The sequence below is a fragment of the Haliotis rufescens genome, unplaced genomic scaffold, assembly GCF_023055435.1.
Source record: "Haliotis rufescens isolate VD_foot unplaced genomic scaffold, xgHalRufe1.0.p SCAF_5, whole genome shotgun sequence".
Classification (NCBI taxonomy): domain Eukaryota; kingdom Metazoa; phylum Mollusca; class Gastropoda; order Lepetellida; family Haliotidae; genus Haliotis; species Haliotis rufescens.
In genome coordinates, this window is record NW_025964223.1 from 53,639,937 (window position 1) to 53,654,754 (window position 14,818).

The window sequence follows — 14,818 nt, forward strand, 5'->3', positions numbered from 1 at the left end:
GACACCATTTGATAACCAACCAAACTCAAAACTTAAAACATCCCAAATTTCAAATACTAACAGTCTGTTCCAAAAACATTTAAGGCTACTACTAATCCTTATTTCACTCTTGGCATAATTTTCAGTCAAATTTAGTGTCTTTATATGGACTAATATTTTGGAGGTTACATCGCCAAACAGAATTTTACTAGACTCTGGCTTCGGACTAGTGGTTAAAGTCACAGACTTATGAACATTGATTCTGAATTAGGTGGTATGAAATTGAGGCAGAAAAACATATTTGTATTCCAGTAATTCTAATGCTGAAAAAGTACAGAGGATGTAATTCATTATCTTGTCTCCTGTTTAGACACAATGTGTAGAAAACATGTACTTACACTGAAAAGTTCTATTTGTTCAGACACGATAACATGTATATATTGTTGCTCCACCATCTGCAAGTACTATTCATGCAAGTCCCATCATTCTTAACCAATGGAGTATCAAGCCACATGCAAGTCTACCATGCCACAAGCAACGTAAAAAGGCAATTAAATGAAGGAGATTTCATTCTCAGATATGTTTGTTTACATGATAATGATGGTAGTATAACTTAGGATGGTTTGAGATGATTCTTCAACATGCTTCTTGCACATTTGAATCAACTTTCTAATATGCATCAATTTTCTGATACAAGATTTAGTCAAATGCCAGGGAAGTCGGAGGAATGCTCGTCTGGAGGGTGAAACCCATCTCAGCCAATAGAATTAAAGATTACAAGTTGTGTGGCTGAGGGTGGCCAATCGTCTGGCTGATTAGAAGTTATTGGATTCATAGCAGCATTAAACTGCAAAATCAGAAATTGGCCAGCATTATTAGCCAATCCGCTGGCCTGTATCATTGTGTGAGATTTTATTAGCCAATGGGGTGGCTAGTTGCATGGCTGCCTTGATAACCCCGTTGTCCTCCAATCAGCTAGAATCAACAAGCACAGCGGGCATGCAGAGCCACACAACTTACAGTTACCGGGGTTAGGAGTTCGAATCTGTCCGACGTCCGCTGGGCCTTCTCCCACTCTGTTGGAAGCAGCAACGGTGACAACATATTGTTGTGAAGGCTGGAGTTGTCCTACTGTCCATGACCGTACATCACCGAGGATGTCCTTCGTCATTCGCCGCAGACTTGGGTGGCCTACTGGGTCAATGGTGATCTTGTAGGCTACGATGTCGCCATTAGTGTAAGCAGGACGGTCCCAGGCAATAGAGAGCACTGAGGGGGATGGTGCAGACAAACTCCTGATCTTTGGGGCACTTGCTGGTACTGAAAAACAAAAGAATGGTCAACATAAGAATAGCTTGAAAACAGATATGCATTTTCCTTAATTTTTCATGGGTAAGATGTCATGATTGTCCCATCTATCGAACATCACAATTGCCTATTTTAGTTAAACTATCAATAATTAACATCAAAGCTACGCCTTTCAGAATATGTGCAAAAAGTAATAAAAACATATAATCTCCATCCCAAACAAAATACTAAATGCATACACATTACCAATCAAAGCTGCTTTTAGTGATAACATGTGAGTACATTACATCCGTGACATTAAGATGGTCCATGGCGCTAATCAATTAGATTCTTTCTGTTCATTAAATGCATTCTACACCTTCCAGTCAAGTGATATAGTAATGGTACTTATGAGCCAAATTGGTACTTTTAGAATCTAATAACAGCCATAACAGGATAACATCAGGTTTGGCAAGCTACATAAAGCAATCTGAATTTCATTTCCTACACAAAATAAGCCAGCCTCCGTGTGATACAGTGGATAGAGGGTAGAGTGTCTGCCCAGAAAGCGGAAGGTCAGGAGTTTGATCCCCAGTCACTTCATACCAAGAGACGTTAAGAAATGGTACTTGTTGTTACCCTGCCTGGCAATCGTAATTAACAGGATAAAACAAGGACTGGTCGGCTTGGAGTCAATATACTAAATGGGGTATTTATGTTAAACTGCTTGTGCTAGTCCAGACTACAGCCCAGCATGGGCTAGCACTACAAAACCATCATTAGTCTGAACTAGCACAAACAGACACACACACATTCAGGCACATTGCAAGATTAGTGCAATGATCTTGAACACAACATAAAACCCCATTCCACCTCCCCTCCTACAAAATCGAAATTCGCACAGCTCAACCAAAGAGAATGACAAGCAGACACTAATAGATGCATCCTAAAACTTCATTTCAAAATATTCTGTATAATACATGTATCCCTGTGTACAACTATTAATCACAAACACTGACATGGTGTCGTATTTTAGACAACAAATTGAATCCTCCCGTAACCAGACTGGGAAACTGAAATTGGTACTGTGTATTTTGGTCATAGTGTAATAGCCTTCTAAGAGTTTATTTGACAGGAGAACGGTACAGACATCCAAGAAGTTGAACGAAAATGTCAGACAATTCCACTCTAATCCACTGACAAGTAGTTCCAGAAATTACATGTTTGCATGGCGCCACAATCTATCTGTCACTTGCGGCACCAATTGCTTTGTCACTGGAATAATCGAAAGGGAATTAAAAGATCAGAGCTCTGTTCTACAAGATGATCTTGACACTGCACCTGTCATAAGTCTGATGTCTTAGCATACTGTAAATCTTGAAAATACAACATTCTTAGCACTAAGATTCCTTTGTCTACAGGGCTGGAACTTTCTTTGGATATTGCAAGTCATCTCAGAAAATAGGGAAACTGCATAAGTGCATTATCTGGCAGGCAGGACATTGACATTACAGGGACATTGACATCACAGTGTTCTCATCAGTGAACAATGACTGCTCAACACTCCACTAGGGTTTATCCTGTGGTTCTGGGTACTGTTGAGACTACGCCAGGACTTATTTTACCAGGATTAAACTGGGATATATTGTGAATGTGTGACAGGCAGGCACCATATGAAGAATAGTGTCTGCTTAGAGGTATGAAGTGTTGAAGACTATCAGGAAGTGGGAGAGACTCCAGGAAGAGATTCCTCAGTTTGTGTGGCATCAAACCCATCCGTTGTGCCAGTAGTGCACCACTGGTCTAATGCACCACTGCATTGTATTAGGGGAAGGAAATCCAAAGATTAGGAAACAGCTTCATCAGCTTTGTTTGACACATGCCTATCATCTGGAGAGCTTGTTGAAGGAATAAAACGGGAAATAGATATCCATACATTCATCTAAAGCATTTGTAACACTGACATGTAGATGAAGCATAGGTTGTGTCGTGTCCTAGAATTACAACACGTTACAAATACCTCAAGTTGAGAAGTGGCTAAATCAAGCATGTCAATGCTAAAATCAAATCAGTGCTTGCTTCATCAAAACAAAGTGAGGAATTCCAACAGGCATTCATAATTCCTGATTATGCTTTTTATTGAGGTGAGGTGAGATGGGGTTTAACGTAGCGTTCGAGATTATTGCACTCACATAGCAACGTGCATGCACATGATTTGTGTGTTTATGTGTGTGTGAGCCGACCAGTCCTCATTTATCCCCTTAATGATGAGCACCAGGCAGAGCAACAACAAGTACCATTTTTGGGTATGTCTCTGGCATCAAACCAAGGACCTGCTCTTGGGCAGTTGCTCTATCCACTACACCCAGGGGACAGTTGTTAATGCTATATACACAAGAGAGTGAGAAGGAATATTTTTTTCATTTCACATATCCAAATCTATACTAAAATACAGTCCATAAATTCTTTTATTACACGGTACATTTATCTTTTGTAAAAAATCCTCTGTAATGCTGATTTCATACAGATAGCCAGACTCAACTATTTGTATAACCTGGATTGGTTTGGATCCAACTAAACACAGGTATGGTGCATGACTAGTCCAAATCAAATAGTTGCACATTGTTAAGCACTTTATATTAAGCTGACAAGACAAAATGGTTTGTGTTTCATTTTAGACCAGCCTTTTCATATTCATGATTTGTTCCAGAAAATATTGTGAAAAAATAATTTCTTGGGTTTTACCACACAAAGTTTTTTCACTGGACAATATGGATGTTCCAAAGCACATTTTGTCATAAAAAATATAATTGTCTGGCTCCTCCTTTTAAAGTTTAAATGAAAATGAATTCTGTCCCAAACAAAAATAAAAATTCCCAGCCCAACATATCTGAAGATTAACTTTTAAAAAGTCCCTGTATGAAAGAGCACTGACCAGACAGGTTTTCAATGATTGCAACTGCCTTGTTATCAAGAACAATGAGCATGACATGGATTATTCCACCAACTGATACACATTTCATATTTCTTGCTCCAGACCAGCTCAGTGTTGTTTTTAACTTTAGTAATTTCATTTTTTCCCAATAAAAATGAAGTGAAACACTTCATCTTAACATAGTGAATGCTTCAACAGCCTCGCGTGAGCCCTGAAGTGTGTATTCATCATCACGGAATAACGATCCCCGAATGACAAAAAAATTGACAGTAACAGAAATCAGGGAATGACATTGAGAGCGTCTTTGCTGAAAGGTTCCGTCATGTTAGGCTCCAATCCAAATGTCCAATCATTATCAGTAGAAAAGTGGGCCTTAAATCCATCCTAATCGATTCATGCCATAACTATACTAGGATACAGTCATATGAATAGAGCCTTTTAGATAATTTTATCGAAACCACTCAGCACCAGCTGTCTTGAGGTTGATAATTATGATGGGTCAGATCACAATGGTGGTCAGACAGCTCACTTTATTATGTATTTTCACTACTAGCAGAGGCATTATGATCACTTGTACATATACCACTCAAAAGAAATTAAAGAACACACATTTCTTCTGTCATGACTGATTAACTATAGTAATATGAAAGAATCATGCTCTTTAGGTTCTTTTGAGTAGTATATTTCATTAAGTCAACAGAAAGGTCATAAAAAAAGTTTTTTTAAGCAAAATCAGCACAATGTGAATTTAAGAAAGAAAATATCGATTTAGTAGTCATTTATGTAACTAAGGCTAAAGAAATCTACAAATTCCAAAACCTAAATATATTATACAATGTAACCTCCAATAATTGCTGTAACATTTATAAAACCACAGCAAAAATAGTCACTGAATGCATGTATTAATAGAAAGACGTTAATCACTCTCACATATCCTGAATCTTTATCATGCTGCAATACTGCTCCCCCTCACCCTTGGCCTGGCCACTATTGACTGGCAGTGTGAGTGGGAGAGGCAATATCGTCCCACACATTGATCAGCCAAGAGATAAGAATCACCACCAACTATGTGAACAAACACTCCTCCACTGAAGAGTGGGAACCCATCACTGACCCACCAGTCAAGGAACTAGTGGCTATTGAACTATTGTCGCCAGTACAACCCTGCTTATCTGGACACCAACTCTTGTGAAAAAGTGTCCGTGTGTAAAAATAATTGACAGATCTTTGACATTGATTTATCAAACAACCTGACTTTTAGTATTGAAAACAAGGGCTTAGAATAATTAGCTGAAAATTCAGCAGAGAATACACAATACCAATTTTTGTAAATAAAAAAATAAATAAATTAGTGTCCACTATTTTACATAAAATTCAACATTATACTTTTAATGTGGGGTAAGTGAATTAAGGTAGCTATGTGGGCATATAATTTGAAATAATATGGTTGTTTTTCACCCAGAATGTGATATGTGAAGACAAGTCTTAATAGTATTTCTGAAACCAAATGATTGTAACTTCCATGAAGAAGCTTAAACCAGAACTTTCTCAATCAAAAAATGGCTATACCATTTAATTCTGAGGTCATATTACAGGCATATATATCTTAATGTTGTCTTTTTCACATTGGTGTATGTTTTGAAGGCATAACTGTTAAAAAGCTTGTAAAGGTTTTGTCAAGTTAACGTTTTTCTCTGGTAATAGTTTTCAATGGTATTATCAAGTTAGAGACAAGGCAACCCTATCAATGTCACATTATGCAAGAAACTTGGAGAACAGATTGACTCAGTCACAAGAGAGTGAATAGAATCAATTTGCAAATGTATGACACTCATCCACCATGTCTAAACCATATTTTTCTATGATAATGAAATCTGCTGTCTGCAACAGTGAAGAGCCTATCCAGACAAACACATTGGTTCTTGACCTATAAAGTGCTGTCTGTTGGGCTAACTAACATTATCTTAATAATTGCACAGAAATTATTACTACTATGTAAATCCCAAAAGTGTGTTAGAAATGTTCAAATTCATGCAGATCACTGAAGACTCACTCATTAAAAAAATCAAACTCTTGCTTTGATGCAAAGAATTCCTGAATACTTCTCAAAGATCCTCAGGAAAAGAATTTTACTTGACTAAAAAAGATAATATGATTGTCGATAAAACAGTAGTCCTATTATTATTCTTATAAGACATTAAAAGCACAAAAATTATCAGTTTTATCAACACCAAACACTTGAATTGTTTGATAGGCATTTCTTAGAAGTTGAAGGCTGACAAAGTAGACACAATTTAAGGATAACAACTTCTTTACTTACTGATGGTGATGTTTCGGTAAAGATCTTTATACCATTGTCAAGCAAGGACAACAGTATAAAGAGCCCAAACATCGCCATCACAGTTAAAAAAAGAAGTTATAAATTTTGTTTACTTTAACACCAAACACATTTTGAATTAGCCCAAATTAACTTGACATGTCTTGGTGCGTGAAGCTTCATGCAATATGTGGGGGAGCAATCTTGGTGAGATCCATATCCTGTGGTCAACTCTTGGGTAAAGGTCCATTTCCTTGCCCTGATGTGGCCCTCACAGCTGTATAGGGGACAGTCAACAACTCAGCTTGCTCCATTTCCACTACAATTTGCATGTCTGATGCATGATGAATATTCATGAACTTTCACCAGCCTATACTCATTACTTGTGATGCACAACATGAAAACACTCTGTTGCCCATCACACTCTGGTTCCTCGCTCACCCTCAGTGCCATCTTGGTTTAATCCTCTTCTTAGAGGCAAAGTCTAAAATTCTTTTACAACATTCTTGCCAGCTTAACCTACAATACGAACTGATGACAAAACTATGGTGTGTCAAACATTATCTAAATATCTCAATGCTTTCATCTGTTTTTGTTCTAAAATGTACCGGTACACAATTGACAATTTTGGTCACTAATTCATTTTGTTAGGAACTACTTTACACTTGTCAGAGAGGTAAACAAAGTATGTGATCTAAACTACCAGTTGTCAGACTTTCATTTTAAGTGGTAGCCTCAGTGGCCGAGTGGTTTAGATCACTGCCTTTGTGTGCTGGTGATAAGGTGCCTCACTCTGGCAGAGTGGGTTCGAATTGCAGATGTTCCCTTCACCCAAACCTATGGATTCACCTGCAGTGCTGGACAAACTAGTGGCAACATAAACAGGTTTAAGGAAGAGAATTTAAGGATGTCAACCTCTTTACAATGAGGAACACAAGGTTTCAGGAGACATTTTTCATGCATTCACCTGATAAAGGAGTAAGTATTTACTACAAAATGTTGTGTTCCTCATAATAAAGAAGTTGATATCAATAAATTCTCTTCCTCATGTGCATCATTTCTAAATGCCTTTCAAAGACTTGATAAACAGTTTTGTTTGTTTACTCAACATTATTCAAGTCAGTGGTCTGTAAATAATCAAATGTGGACCAGATAATCCAATGACTGACATCATGAGCATCAATCTATGCAATTGTAATATGATAACATGCCTCAACCAAGTCAGTGAGCCTGCCAACCCAATCTTGTTGTCACCTCTTACAACAAGCATTGGTTGCTGAAGACCAATTCTACCCAGATCTGCACAGGGTTCATATAAATAAGTGATGACTTTTAAAGTGTGACATGAGAATTCTTACCTCCATGGGATAAAGTCGTGATGGGAAATGACTCTGGTGACATTATGAAATACTCAGTCTGCGGACTGATCACAACCAAAACTTTGAACTGAAAGACAAAAACAGGCCTTTTTGAATGATGTTCTTGCTAATCATCTACCTGTAACTGACAGGTCCTTAAATTCATTAATCCAGATATATTATTTTCATAGGTAATATCTAGTACTTTCACCTTATCTCTGACACCAAATTATCTAAAACATATATTTTGCCACCTGCATCTTGACAAGATGGCAAGGAAGATATCCATTAAACATGAACACAAATTGGTTTAACTCTCCAACTGAGAAAATCAGAAAATCATCTGTAATCGGCGCACGTTTTCTTATCAGTATTTCTGAATGATGTATCCATGGCATATTCCTGAAGGTTGTAATAAAAGATGTGAATATCATCATTGACGACGAAACACTGTCACTGTTCATAAACAGGAGTAAGTGTTTGCTCGTTATGCTGAAGACCCGGGTTGTATTCCCAAAATGGGTACAGTGTTTGAAGCCCATTTCTGGTGTCCCCTGCCATATTATTGCTTGAATAGTGCTAAGAGTGGTATAGAACCATACTGACTCACTCACTCACTGTAGCTCCACATGCATTATGGGAAATAATGTAAAACAGACAACAATCAATAACTTGTAAACTGAAAATAAGTAAGTTTGAATTGCAATACAAAAAATCATGGTGCTTTCAATAGCAGAAGCACTTCTCAGCCATAATAAAACGTGATCCTCCATGAAAAGTTCAGATTAACTGGATAAAAGGAATATAGACAAGAAGCCTCAATTTAAAATATATGTATAAATGAAGGATCAAAGGTAGGAACTGGATAAGAAAACTCAACATAGAACCAAATCAGATGTCAAATCTTGTCTGCAGGATTGACTGCTAAATGAAAAATGTCACCTTCATTGACCTTAGGTTTGTGAAGACATGGAACGTCAAAGTTTATACGAAGCTTGACACATCATGACATAAAATCAAAAGGACCTTCAGTACAGGTGAGCTGTAAATATACTTTTGATTGAAAGCTATCCAATAGAACTTACTTTATATGTGACATAGGGGTGTAGGTTGGAGATGTATATAGAGTTCCCCTCAAATCTGGATGAGTTGTGGATCTGCCAATCACTGTTCACTTGTGGTATATCCAGTATTCTCCTGTAGACCAGGTATGTTACCTTCTCCATCATGCGATTGGTCCACTGTAGCACAATGGAGGAGTAATTTGTGCTGGATCTTTTGAGAGTTGGTTTTGGCAGTGGTCCCAACTGTCCTGAAACAAAAATGATAATGTCATAAGCTCATAAGCTCATACACCAAAGGTTAAGGTCAATATCGCTTATTTTATATAATGTCATCCAAAACTGAAAATTCATCGCAATGCTTTGCAGACCATTCTGAAATTATCCGTTACCATGAAATCACAATCAAAATACATCACTAATCCCTCTGCTACTGAAGCTGGCTAGTTGTACTTTTCACACTCAAGACACTATTTACAAACTGAAAAGTTGGAAGAATGAGTTTGGATGATATAATCATCTTACCCTCATTTTTTATATCAAATATATCAACATTCATAGATAAAAACCTCAGAGGTTTAAATGTTATTGACTCGTAGGGACAAATTTGATATCAAAAGACACTCAGGTAAGATTCTCTACATATATTTCTCTCAGTGAGGTAAAAAATACAAACTAACCTTTCTCAACATTTGTCTGATAACAAATAGGAACGAATGTTCATTTTGTAGGCCAATGACCAGAGAACAACGAAACACAACAGGTAATGCCATGTGCACATAGCAGGCTGCATTCACATCTCCAGGGCCAACTTGCTCAAAGTGATCTTAGCACTAAGATGACCATAGCTCCCATACTTTAACATAGGCTTACAACAGTCATAGTGTCTTGTGCATGTGGGCCAAGATGATCAATCATGTAGATCATTTCTACTATTCCAAGGCATACCTTCAACAAAGGATAGGTCACTTGCTTCATATCCTGATCAAAAGGTATGAGATGAGGTGAAATTGGGTTTAACGTTGTGACCAAGATTATTGCACTTATATAGAGACGTGCATGCACTTGTGTGTGTGTGGCTGCTTGTACTAGTCCGGACTGATGCCACTTTATAGTGCTAGCACACTGAGATACCATGCCACAGTTTAAAATTAATACCCCACTCAGACACAGTATACTGACTGTGAGCCAACCAGTCCTTGTTTTAGCCCCTTAATGCCGAGTGCCAGACAGGGTAACAACAAGTACCATCATTTAACATCATTTGGCCAGGTTTCGAATCCCGGACCTTCTGCTCTCCGGGCGGACACTCTACCACTAGACACCACGGAGGCGGTCTGATCAAAAGGTGATTACAAGGATTGTTACTATGCAAACCTTCTAGAACCAGCTTACAAATGGCAAAGAAATTGCATCATAAGACTTACTTTCAACACTGTCACCATAGTAGTCCAGTGCCCTCAAGCAGCCTTGAATACAGTATTGCCTCTGTGGAATAGAATTGTTGGAAGGATAATAATAAGTATTTTGTCATGTTAATTATTTTGCAAATGTAACACACAAAAGACATTAAAATTATATATTTTGGGTTTGATTGAAAATTTGATTGGATTCTTTGAATCATTGTGATTGGAACATGGCGCAAGATGTCTTCATTCTCAAAACTCAACCCTGTCGACAATGTTTTATTGGTTTATTATGTGTCGTTCCTCATGATATACTGACCAGTCTTATTGAAGAATCATGTGTGAATTTAAGTTACCACATATGAAAAATATTTTCTTCACTTCATATTTGTAACATCAATAACAATCAGTTGTAAGTACTAGTTGCATAAATAGGCACTCACATATCCAAGAGGAGTATGCTGAAACACATCCTGCCTCTTGGCTCCTATCCCAGTTGGTCTACATCAGGATAACTATCTTTAATTACATTATCACCATTGAAGATAAAATCATGGACCAACTGTCTTCATCGACAATGTCCTTTCATGCCCCCGACCTTTCCATTTAGACCAAACTGGGAATAATGGATTTCCGAAACCTTCTTCAGACATCTCCATAAAGATAGCTTTTAAGTACAATTGGTTATTAGTTCTGATGAAGAAAGTATGTGAATCTGCAGACAATGCCAACACGGTCCGAATGGTCTGACCAAATCAATTGACTTCGTTACTGAGGGGAGCTATTTAAGAAATAGTAAGTGAGATGAAATATCAAATTATTATCAGCAGCTAGGCTCTGGCTCTTGTCATATTTACATCGTCACGTTTAGAAAGAAATTAAATAGGAAATATATTTTTAAACAGCCCTTTAATAATATTATGTGGGAATAGAACTTTCCTTAAATATTTTACAGTTAGATCCTTATGACATCATGATTGTATCTGATAACATTTTTGAAAAACTTATCACATTCATAATTTTATTAGACCAGACCATTCTAATAACAGATCCTTGTCACTCTTTTGACACCACCACCCCTCCCAAAGGTGAGGTGAGGTGAAATTGGGTTTTACATCGCGTCCAAGATTATTGCACTTATATAGCGACGTGCATGCACGTGTATGTGTGTGTGTGGCTGCTTGTACTAGTCCGGACTGATGCCGATTTATAGTGCTAGCTCACTGAGATACCATGCCTCAGTTTAACATGAATACCCCACTCAGACACAGTATACTGACTCCGAGCCGACCAGTCCTTGTTTTAGCCCCTTAAGGCCGAGCGCCAGACAGGGTAACAACAAGTACAATCTTTAAACGTCTTTTTGTATGACGCGGCCGGGGATCTCTGGGGGGACGCTCTACCACAAGACCATGGAGGCGGTCCCTCATAAAGGTAATCTAACAGGACATATTTGTGTGTAGTGACCATTATCCAAAGTCTCTCCTCTTTGATCCAGCAAATACTTAACTTGAAGTGCAACGACAGCTTTAGACAAACACTAAGTCTCTGAAAAATATATAATTCTTACAGAAACAAACAACTACATTTAAATTGTAAAGGAGCCCCAGTGAGATGGGAGATTACGAGACTGAACCTGAGGAAAATCTAGACTGGCTTCATGTAGAGTCTTTGCATTACAGAAAGGGCTAGGCAGAAGGGAAAATATTATGGTTCAGGAACTGTAAGACAGACTAGGAAAGCTTCTCCTCTCCTTATGATGTGGATGTTTATTACAAAGAATGTATGGTGATATGCAGAATGCATTAACAAGTTTAGTCATTGATATTTTCATTTTTGTTTGTATACTTTTCCTCCTTCCTTCAGGTACTTGGGGGATAAATATCCACAAAACAATTACTCAAACTGGTCTGGCCTTCAGATGGTTGTACGTGACTGCAAGTATTTTGTTGAGTTCACACAAATACTTGTACTGCATTTTTACTGCAATATCTCCTGACATATCTGCATGTCGGTATGACTCCCAGCACTTATTTAAGTCTAACATCATGAACTCCCTGCTTGTTGCAGAAGTGTATACGTAAATAAGAAGTCTGAAACAAGCACATATTTGGTTTCCTTTCTGCTGCTGATGGAACACCAATTCACAACCAAACTTGCATTTGTAGTTTTGAAAGCTTACTGATTGTAGAAGCTGATAAGTAGTTTACCTGTGTTCGTGTTTCTGCTTCACTTGCACTGGGCTGGTCCTGCAGTGACAAAAGCATATACATGATACCACACAAATATATGCTTCTATGGTCTATGAAAGATATATAAGCATATGTTAAAAAAGGGTGAATTTTCCACCACATTTAATAACTTTGTGCATAAAAAGGACAAAAACAATTATTGAATGTTGGAAGACCAAGACACTGTCATTTAGACATGGATACACGAGTGAGTGTGTGAGTTGGTTTACTCTGCTTATAACAGTATTTCAGTCATATCAGGGCCTATCAGCTAGGGCTGGGATGGGTAACTCAGGTACCCAGGTTTCGCTTTCTGTTTGGTAGGCATGTCACAAGTTCCATCCTACTTCAACATGCAAGTAAACCCTCCTGCCTGTATATATATGACCTGTTCTTGGCAGAGCTGGCCCTGCTGGTCGTGTGACAACTCATTATATTGTAATCTGCCTACTAAATCAACCATATAATGCAGATGTGGACCAAGGCAGCAATGTAGAAATGATCACATTTCCGACCTGGAGCAGTATCTACAGAATGTGTTAGAAGCCAGCACAGATCTATCACCCTGGTCTATTTACAGGCCTCTCAGGCTTCAGCCCTACAGCCACCGGGTTCAGAAGCTCACCTTCACTACCGAGGACTTCCAACACAACATGGGACAGGACTCAAAATGAATTGACATTTGTTTGAAACAATTCAAATTGAAATTAAATGAATAATCAATCATTACATGCCAGCTATGTATAGAAATTAATAAAGAAAATTCAAGTGACAAATGACAGCCACCAGAAGATGTATGTGAGGTAATTTTAACAAAAAGCGTTGTAATGATTTTCCTTCAAACTAAAAGCCATTTGCAATATTATTACCCTTAAAGCAAGGCTAATTTATTTTATTGCTTAATAAATAATTAAATGCTTTTGGTCAATTTATGAAAAAGGCACTTGATGACAAGAATGGGTTGTTAGATTTGGCTTGAGGTTAATTTACCACAGTACAAGTATTAAAATGGTTCAAACCAAAAGGCATCACATAGCATATGAGTGAGTTTGGGTTAATCCCACAATGAGTATTTCAGTTATAATACAGCATCCTGAAACCGATAACCATGGGTATGATGTTGACAAAACTAGAAACTTCACCATGCCGACTTTAGGATTCAATGCCACTATCAGAGAATTTTAGCATGCCTTTGGGTGGGATGCACAGTGAACAGCAGTTCCACAGATGAAATGACCAGCTGTGCCTCCCAAAAGTGTATGAATTAACAGGTTTGGCCTGATTATGAAATAAAAAAACCGTAGCACTGTTTTAACAAGATACCTTCAACAACCCACAACCCCTTGTCTATCTTAAGAACCATACATGTACACATGTATAAACAATCACAGTAAACAAAGGCAATCTGATAGAGAAACCATGCTGACAAATAACATTTCTTTTCATAAACAAATACATTGCAATAAAATTAATAATGAGAAAATGGTTGGTTCAATATTTGAAGGAATTAAGCTGGATCATGCATGACAAGGGAACATATCACCTCCAGAAGCCACCCATAAGCATGGGGGTGTGATTTGATGGCAAACATACAGAACTAACAGTAGATCATGATTTATCTGACAAATAACCCTAATAATAAGGTGTAAAAGATACTACTTTTAATATATTCTCTGAAAGTTTTCTCAGTATCAAAGGTCTAGATCCTATCGGTTCAGACATAAAGGTTATTCTCAAACAACACAACATGTTAATAGATATTTAGTGTTGATCCCAATCACTCTAGTGTGTTTGAAGTGTTGAAGATTATTATACTTTATCGTAATGATAAATGTGTTTTTGTATTAAGCCAAAGCAAATTGACGATGACTGGCCAGAAATCCAATAAATTTGTGAGCCTTCAAGCTAAAAAGATCTCTTCCCTTTCTGGTTGCATAATTATGGGTCAATTATTTAAAAATAGATTAATTACACATCATATTTAAATATCAGGCGAAGGATGCCAGAGCCTTTACCTATTTGTGGAACCACAAGCTTAAAAAAAAGCAGAATTTGACTTGGGGCTACTGGTGAAACTTCAGTTGTCTTCTAATAATTCCTGGTTTGTGATGCAAAATCACAAATATGGAAACATAATGATTGTTAACTAAATCATGCTTTAATTACAAGAAATTGTGATGGTTCTTTTTCAAGATCTTGATACATAAACTGATGCATTCTCCTGTATGCATGCATGCGTAAGTG

General features: G+C 37.5%; 1 protein-coding gene across 1 annotated transcript in view; it reads right to left on the reverse strand.

Moving 5' to 3' along the window:
* Positions 1 to 14,818, reverse strand: part of LOC124126219 (proto-oncogene tyrosine-protein kinase ROS-like) — a 169,464-nt gene that overhangs the window by 73,159 nt on the left and 81,487 nt on the right. The window contains exons 4-8 of the mRNA XM_048383716.1: positions 12,554 to 12,592; positions 10,365 to 10,425; positions 8,962 to 9,188; positions 7,877 to 7,964; positions 1,000 to 1,299 (exon numbers count right to left, since the gene is read on the reverse strand). Coding sequence (XP_048239673.1) covers positions 1,000 to 1,299; positions 7,877 to 7,964; positions 8,962 to 9,188; positions 10,365 to 10,425; positions 12,554 to 12,592 — 715 coding nt within the window. The remainder of the gene's footprint in view (positions 1 to 999; positions 1,300 to 7,876; positions 7,965 to 8,961; positions 9,189 to 10,364; positions 10,426 to 12,553; positions 12,593 to 14,818) is intronic.